At 50.7% G+C, this 8,255-nt stretch overlaps 2 protein-coding genes across 3 annotated transcripts in view; one reads left to right on the top strand and one right to left on the bottom strand.

Annotated features, from left to right (window-relative positions):
- Positions 1-1,296: 1,296 nt before the first annotated feature.
- Positions 1,297-6,633, bottom strand: UQCRB (ubiquinol-cytochrome c reductase binding protein). Of its 2 annotated transcripts, XM_072803839.1 has the most exons (5): positions 6,466-6,489; positions 3,750-3,864; positions 3,353-3,424; positions 2,128-2,294; positions 1,297-1,508 (listed from the first exon to the last, which is right to left on the bottom strand). In XM_072803839.1, exons 4-5 carry the CDS (start codon positions 2,287-2,289, stop codon positions 1,431-1,433), a joined length of 240 nt encoding a protein of 79 aa, XP_072659940.1. In that variant the 5' UTR covers positions 2,290-2,294; positions 3,353-3,424; positions 3,750-3,864; positions 6,466-6,489; the 3' UTR covers positions 1,297-1,430. The 2 variants fall into 2 exon arrangements, with proteins under 2 accessions (XP_072659940.1, XP_072659939.1); XM_072803838.1 differs by lacking the exon at positions 3,750-3,864 and having other exon boundaries at positions 6,466-6,633.
- PTDSS1 (phosphatidylserine synthase 1) overlaps positions 6,305-8,255 on the top strand; it is a 73,572-nt gene continuing 71,621 nt past the window's right edge. Inside the window, exon 1 of the mRNA XM_072803830.1 lies at positions 6,305-6,511. The gene's annotated coding sequence lies outside the window, so the exon portion shown is untranslated. The remainder of the gene's footprint in view (positions 6,512-8,255) is intronic.

Genomic DNA, 8,255 nt, shown 5'->3' with positions numbered 1-8,255 from the left:
TACCTATAGTCCCGCACTAAACCATTCCCGGACACTAGCGTCTGTGATACTGTCAAGTGGATTGCAAAGTCAAACCACGAATGTTATGTTACAGGAGAACTGCTTTTACCAGGACCAAAACCATTACCAAATGAGGAGCCAGGTAACTTGGACCAGAGCGAAGAAAATTGCCAATGATTAGGTATTTCAGAAAATATTCTGAAAGAGAAGGCTCTGAGAGCTTAATGAGGTTTTCTGATATTTTAACAAAAGATTTAAGACAGTTTTATTCATATTGTAAAACTCCAATGACTCTCAAACATCATAACACATTTGTAAACATAGGTGTGTATATATATTTTAAACGTAACACCAAACTTGCTTTTCACTGTTGTTCCATTCTGAGGGAGGATCCCAATCGGATGCTCTCTCCGCACACAGCAGAGGCTCATGGAACCCTGCACAGGTTGCAGGTCCTACACAGCTCCTAATGCTGAAGCATTTTTAATTTTAATTTTATTTTTTAATATTTTATTTATTTGTTCACGAGACACTGAGAGAGGCAGAGACACAGGAAGAGGGGGAAGTAGGCAACCCAAACCCCGGGATCGCACCCTGAGAGGAAGGCAGATGCTCAACTGCTGGCCACCCAGGTGCCCCTGCTGAAGCATTTTAGAATTTAGGGGTGGGAATGACGTTACTGAATGGTTCTAATTTAGTATATTTAAAATTATAACCTTAACACTTTTACTTTGTATTTTTGTCAATTTAATGTCTAGTTTTTGTTTTCTAATACACCCATCAACACAAGAACACACTTATGTAACCTACACAGACCCACACTAGGACCACATACATAATCTTTTAAAAAGGACAGGATGTAAAATCAGTACTATCCAGAGAGCAGTGGTTGGGGAAGGCTGTTTCCCAATCCTGGCAAACTAGGGGGTGAGCCCTCTCTCGTTTCATTGGGTAACTTGTGCAGTCTGAGCCAACCTGCTAGAGTGCGGTTTGCTTCACACACAGTAAAGTCAACGGCACTTGCTCCTTGCTCTCCTCCAGCCCTGCCGAGTTAGGTGGCTTCTACGTATCCTGCTAATTTACAAAGGAAATACAAAGGCAACTATTCTTGCAAGAATCTCGCATCCTTCAATAAATTAAGACGTTACCCAACCAGTGAGGCAAGTTGATTAAAGTGACCTCCCTGAGCTCCAGCAAGCAGTAAAACACTAAAAAATATTTTAGGAGTCTAGAAATAATTTTAATATGTAAATTTAGTGCTTATCCAGAATAAGATTTAGAATTCAAACACTCCAATAATAACTACAGTAGACATTTATTTAAAGTAATACATTAGCAGCTCAAATAGTTCCAAAATTGTACATTTCACGTTTACCCAACTTCTTCGAAGTATTTGAGGGCAGCTGCAACCACAGATTTCAACACCATGATTATTTCTTTGCCCATTCTTCTCTCTCTTTTCTTTCTCGAATAACTTCTTTCAGATAAGGTTCAAGGTAGAATTTATCCTAAAGAATGAATAAAATAAAAATACATGCCACCACCACACGCTGATATATCCCACTCAAAAGGTCTTCCACAAAAGAAATTTATCAAAATTAATTTTTATTTCTAACCTAAGGAAATATATTTTTAAGCAGACTAAGAATTGTCTGTAATGTATGTAAAAGTGTAAAAACCCACAAAGATACTGTAATTAGTTGCTTTGATAGGTTGAGAGGGACAAGTGGGTCAGAGAAGACATGAGAGCAGAAGTGTGTGCAGTTCAAGCGGTGAGGGTTTACATCAGGCCCTTCCTGGGAGCCAGAGGCCACCCCACGGGCTCATCATGTGGATCCCACCACGTTTTCATCAGAGCAGGAAGAGAGTATAGAGTATGGAGGATCTGGGTCTCTACACTAGAGACCTGCTCAGTGATTTTGGAACGGTCACGTCACCTCTAAGTCACAAAGTGTTTCTCTATAAAGGGAGTTCACATTTGCTCTGTTAACCTCACCGGGCTGCCAGGAGGGTATTTATGGGACACAACTTTAAGAAGCCTAAGGCACTGTACAGATCAAAGTGTTTCTGTTTCTAACGCTCAGTGCTCAGCAGCCAACATTGTCAGATACACAAACTCTGAGTTACCTCCTCGTATTTCGTCCACTGCTCCTTAGGCAAGATCTGATGCCTCATGGTCAGGTCCAGCGCCCTCTTAATGCGGAACATCCTGTCATTGTAAAGGTTCTCAGGAAGCCTTCTTATGGCCTCCTTCACATCCTCATTTTCGTATATTGTATCGTCTCGCATTAACCCTATGACAGAAAACAAGACAGATGGAAGACAATTCTCAAAAATCAAACATTTTTTAAAAAATGAGTAAAATATGTTTAGGACATAAGACTTGAGTGAAATATGTATGCATTTCATACACAATATGGGTTACTTTTTTCTTTTTTAAAATTTATTTGAAACAGATTAACATACTGTATATTATTAATTTTGGAGGTAGAGTTAAGTGACTCCTGAGGTGCGTATAACACCCGGTGCTCAACCCATCACGTGCCCTCCTTAGTGCCCATCACCCAGTGACCCCATCCTCCCACCTCCCTCCCCTCCAGCGACCCTGTTTCCTAGAGCTGAGTCTTTTATGGTTTGCTTCACACACAGTATGAAGTCTTTTATGGTTTGTTTCCCTCTCTGATTTTGTCTTATTTTTCCTTCCTTCATAATGCGCTATGTCTTAATTGGTACTGTAGAAACAATATAGGAATCTTGCAAAATCCACTGTCACAGAAATTCACATTTTATCTAAAACAATTTTTTAAATATTCTATGTACTTTATTTTTAAATACACACCAGTAAGCCACATCTCTATTTGCTTATACTTTGAAATCAAGGTACTACAGAATTTTAGATGACAGTGTACTAAGCAACCAGTAACATTAATGATGCTTTGGTCAGGCTTCAATTAAGAAAAGACAAACTAAGAAAGTTCAGGTATCTGATGATTTTAACATTTGACGATCCTAACATTCGAAACATTTCTTACTTTCAGAGTCCATATAACTTAATTTTCAAATGCTAAATGGAGGAGTTGGGAGAGGGAACATATAATAAGGAAAACATACTGCTCCCATATTTCAAGAACTTATTTCCCCCTCAAATATATGAGGTGATTCTATTACTCTTTTCAAAATAGTAAAAAGGAAATAAGTGAACAATAAAATGTGACCTAATCTTAAAGTTTTCTAATGTACACAGGCACCATTAGTTAAATAAACTGTTTTTGGGAATCATGATAAGTCTTGCAAAAAAGCACTACTCTCAGAAAAGCAAAAAAAGAAAACCAAGGGAAAACCGGATACTCACCCAGTTTATTGAACCCTGCAGCATTGTAATACCACTTCCGAATGCCCTCCAGCCACCGGCTTGATGCTGCAACTGATATTGTCACAGTGTTAGTTGCTACGATTCACTTATTATACTATGTGAACGCTTGGATGGGCCAAGAACCAGTGCGATCGGAGCTACCTTGTTAGAGAATTGCAAACATAGGAAGGAATTTCTTTTTGAAAGTGTACATACTGTGTACTGTGGAAAAAAATTTCTTATTTATCTATCAGCAAAAGTGATCACAGATTAAAAAAAAACTGGGGAGCAAGCCATGGAAAAAAAAAAAGTAAAGTTGAGCATATGATGTACAAGAGTAGTTAGTGGCACGCCAGCCTGTGCAAGCCAAGACCCTCGTTTTTAGTGAACCCTGTACCGTCAGAATGGAAGGGGAGGCTGTGGGAAAGGAACCAAGAAGTCCTCCGTCTTCTGTAGTCTCGGATATAAAATCCAGGAAGCGTGAACCTTTCTTTTCAAGGGAGTTGGGAGTTCTATGAAAAGAAGGGGAGGCTTCAGGGTAGGCTGGCAGGTCCCACAGACCCGCATCCTCCAGAATCTGTTTTCTATGTTACCTTTGCTTCACCTGGCTACCGTCTTTAAGAATACACGTATTTCTGGGAGGATTTTGATACCATTAGCCAGTCATTTAAAATTAACATGGATTAATAGAAGCAGCCCATTTTCCTCCTCCCAAGTAGCTAGCCTTCCAACCCGGAAATGGGTATTTGAAACAGAGAAGAGGGGATCCCTGGGTGGCACAGCGGTTTAGCGCCTGCCTTTGGCCCAGGGCGTGATCCTGGGGATCCGGGATCAAATCCCACATCGGGCTTCCGGTGCATGGAGCCTGCTTCTCCCTCTGCCTGTGCCTCTGCCTCTCTCTCTCTGTGTGACTATCATAAAAAAAAAAAAAAATGAAACAGAGAAGACACAGGGAACGTGCATGCTCTCTGGGCAGCAGGACTGAGCCTGGGGCAAGGCGTTGGTGCCTGAGCTCCGCAGGAAGCATGTAGTAAGGAGGGGAGGTACAAAAGCTTAAGGAGGGGAGTACCTTCTAAAATTTCCCCAGCCTTTCATTGAGGGATGCAAGCAAGCTCTTCTTTCTCCTGACTCCTCCTCCCTACTCTTTAGTAGAGCATGCATTACACAGCTTTGGTAGATCTTGAAGATCAAGCACCATGGAAAAGATCGCTTCTGGGAAAAACAAGTATCCGGACGCCTGGGTGGCTCATCGGTTGGGCATCTGCCTTTGGCTCAGGCCTTGACCTGGGGTCCCGGGATCGAGTCCCAGGTCGGGCTCCCCACAGGGAGAGCCTCCCTCTGCCTTTCTCTGTGTCTCTCATGAATAAATAAATGCAATCTTTTTTTTTTTTAAAAAAAAGGCAATAAAAACAAGTAGCAAAGAGGCACTGCACAAACGCAGTGGTGGAGGACATACTCAGCAGCAGGCACCACCCGACCTGCTTTCCGCCCTCGAGGGTACTTGCAGCCCGTCCTAGCAGAGGAGCAGCCTTAGGAACTTGTCCCAGCGAGCCGGGAGCCCCGGAGGCCAGCCCGGAGGCCGCGTCCCACAGGCGCAGCACAGCGCCTCCCTGGATCTGTCAAATCCACACAGTTCTTAAACGTCACCTCCCAAGGCTCGACCCCACAGAGACTACCAGCGGGATTTTCATGCGATGGGCGACTAGGAGCTTCACCGCTGCCGGGGGCGAGGGGGGCGGAGAGAACGGAGCCGCTATCATTTAAAAGCCGCTCGGGTCTAAGCCTGCGAGGGGCGGGGGCTGCGATCAGGGTGCAGGGGCCGCGATCGGGTGCGGGTGTGCGGGGGCCGCGATGGGGGTGTGCGGGGGTTGCAATTAGGGGTGTGGAGGCCGCTGTCGGGGTGTGCGGGGGCGCGATCGGGGGTGCGGGTGCCGCTATCCGGGTGTGCGAGGGCCGTGATCGGGGGTGAGGGGCCGTGATCGGGGTGTGCGGAGGTGTGATCGGGGTGCGGGTGTCGCGATCCGGGTGTGCAGGGTGTGATCGGGGGGGTGCGGGTGCTGCGATCAGGGTGTGCGGGTGCCGCTATTGGGGTGTGTGGGAGCCGCGATCGGGGAGCGGGGGCCGCTATCGGGGTGTGCGGGGTGTGGTCGGGGGTGCGGAGTGTGATCGGGGGATGCCGGGGGCCGCGATCGGGGTGCGGGGGCCGCTGTCGGGGTGTGCGGGGTGTGGTCGGGGGATGCCGGGGGCCGCGGGGGCCGCTACTGGGGGTGCGGTTGTTGCGATCGGGGTGTGCGGGGTGTGATCGGGGGATGCCGGGGGCCGCGATCCGGGTGCGGTGCCGCTATTGGGGGTGCGGGTGCCGCGATCGGGGTGTGCGGGGTGTGATCGGGGGGTGCGGGTGCTGCGATCGGGGTGCGGGGCCGTGATCGGGGTGTGCGGGTGCCGCTATTGGGGTGTGTGGGAGCCGCGATCGGGGTGTGCGGGGTGTGGTCGGGGGTGCGGAGTGTGGTCGGGGGATGCCGGGGGCCGCGGTCGGGGTGCGGGTGCCGCTGTCGTCGGGGTGTGCGGGGTGTGGTCGGGGGGTGTCGGGGGCCGCGATCGGGGTGCGGGTGCGGCGCGCAGCAGCCGTCTGGGGACCGCGGGGACCCGGGGCCCGAGCCTGCGCGCCCGCAGCACCCCAGCCCAGCCCCCGGCGGCGCGGCCGCGCCCTCGCCCAGAGCGGCCACGGCGACCTGCGGCTCCGCCCGCCCGGCCCGGCCCCCGGGGGCTCGCCCGAGGCGCGGCGGCGGGAGAAGCGCGCGGACCCCCGGCCGCGGGGCACGGACAGCGCGTCCCCGCGGGCACGAGGCCGGGGCCTGCTCCGGGGCGCCCCGTTCCTTTCGGTTCCGCGTCCGGGACTAACGGCCTCTGCCCTTGAGCGCGGGCGGCCGGCACCGGAGCCCCTCCCCCTCCCGCGAGCCGGGCCCGGGGCGGAGCGGCGGGGGCGGGGGCGGGGGCGGGGGCGGGGGCGACCCGGAGGCTGCCGCACGCCCGGCCGCTCGGGGAGGACGCAGAGCGACCCGCTACGACGCTGAGCGCGGCCGCGCCCGCCCGGGAGGCCGCCGGGGACTCACCTGACCGGCCCGCCATCTTGACCGAGGCTGCCGCGGGGCCTGCTGGGTAAGTCCTGGAGGACGCGCGGGGCCCGGTGCGCAGGCGCCCTGCGTCGCGTTGCCGGGCGACGAAGGACGCCCGCGCAGGCGCAGCGTCTGCAGCCGACCTGGGCACCTGCGGGTGACGTGCGCGACGCCGGGGGGGGGGGGGAGGGGCGGGGCGTGCCGGGCGCCCATTTCCGGGAAGCGCGTCGGCTGAGCTTCCGGGAAGAGCGTCAGCCTGGGGCGGAGGCGCTGCCGCAGGGCTGGCCCGCGGGGTTCGGGGCACCTGCGCCTTCTCACCTGGACGCTCGCACCTGGCTCTCCGTAAGGTCAGTGCCTCCGCGGTCCCCGTGGTGCGGAGGAAACGGAGGCGCGGAAGGGCCGCGGGGGACCCCGTGACCCCGTGACCCCGTGACCCTGTGACCCCGGGCCCGGGAGCGCTGACCCCCGCTGACCTCCGCCGCCCCCGCGCCTTCGCGGAGGCCGCCAAAACACTAGATCTAAGACGGGTAACAGAATTTGCGTGCGATTGTGTTTATTTTTATTTTTATATTATTTTTTTAAATTTCTTTAAATTTTTTTATTATTTTTTATTTTTTTACTATTTTTTTTATTGGAGTTCAGTTTGCCAACATACAGCATAACACCCAGCGCGCATCCCGCCAAGTGCCCCCCCCCCCCCCCCCCAGTGCAGGTCACCTTTTTTTTAAATTTTTTAATTTTTTTTCATGTGTGCAATTTTAAGGAGAGATAAACTTTTTAAAATATATTTTTATTTATTTATCCATGGGACACAGAGAGAGAGAGAGGCAGAGACACAGGCAGAGGAGAAGCAGGCTCCCTACAAGGAGCCCGATGGGGACTTGATCCCGGGACCTAGGATCAGGCCCTGGGATGAAGGCAGGCGCTAAACCTTTGGCTGAGAAAAATATGGGTAGTTAAAATCAATTCACATTCCTTTTCCCTTTCATAGATTGGCTACACTTACGACGCAGTGGAGGCTCCATTAACCTCTGTCACTAAAGGTGATATGAAGCAGAGCTTTTTTTGGTCCCACATTGGACACGTATGAGATAAAAACTTCTGTGGTTTAAAAACATTTAAGATACGGGGCGCCTAGGTGGCTCAGTTGGTGAAGCTTTTGCCTTCAGCTCAGGTCATGATCCCAGGGTCCTGGGACTGAGTCCTGGGATCAAGCCCTGCATTGGGCTGCCTGCCTGTCGGGCGGTCTGCTTCTCCCTGTCCCTCTGCTCCTCCTTTACCTTCGTGCTCTAATAAATAAATAAAACCATAAAAAAAAAAAAAGACCAAAAAACCACGTCAGGCTTTAGGATTGCTCATTATAGCCTATTCTGATACAAGTGGTTCGTTGGTAAAGGCAAAATGAGGTTCTGAGCCATAGAAAGACCAGTTGAGATGGTTCCAGGCTTTGTCTTTTAGCTGAACCTTGTTTCCTGTGTATTGATCCCACCCATTAGAGAACTCCACGAAGGCACGTATCTATGCCACACTCAACACTGCCCTTTAGGAACTCCGATGTCTGTTGGGCACATGAATAAAACCTAACAGGGAGGCCAATATACTTGGCCCTGATCCAGGACAAATTTAGTTTCTCATGAGGCTTCTGGACATAGAACACACCACAGGACCCTGGTGCACAAGAGTACCCCAAAAGTTAGTGTTTCAAAACCCCCCCCCTTTTTTTTTTTAAAGATTTTATTTATTTATTCATGAGACACACACACACACAGAGAAGCAGAGACCCAGGC

Source organism: Canis lupus, chromosome 28 (assembly GCF_048164855.1).
Source record: "Canis lupus baileyi chromosome 28, mCanLup2.hap1, whole genome shotgun sequence".
Taxonomy (NCBI): Eukaryota; Metazoa; Chordata; class Mammalia; order Carnivora; family Canidae; genus Canis; species Canis lupus.
This window is presented reverse-complemented; position numbering and strand designations above follow the sequence as displayed.

Bases quoted from the DNA above. Each gene is read 5' to 3' on its own strand.
- UQCRB (XM_072803838.1), bottom strand. The intron at 2,295-3,352 runs GTGAGTATCCGG...TTTCTGTCATAG, and splicing joins TGCAGGGTTCAATAAACTGG to GGTTAATGCGAGACGATACA. The intron at 1,509-2,127 runs GTAACTCAGAGT...TTCATTCTTTAG, and splicing joins AGTGGACGAAATACGAGGAG to GATAAATTCTACCTTGAACC.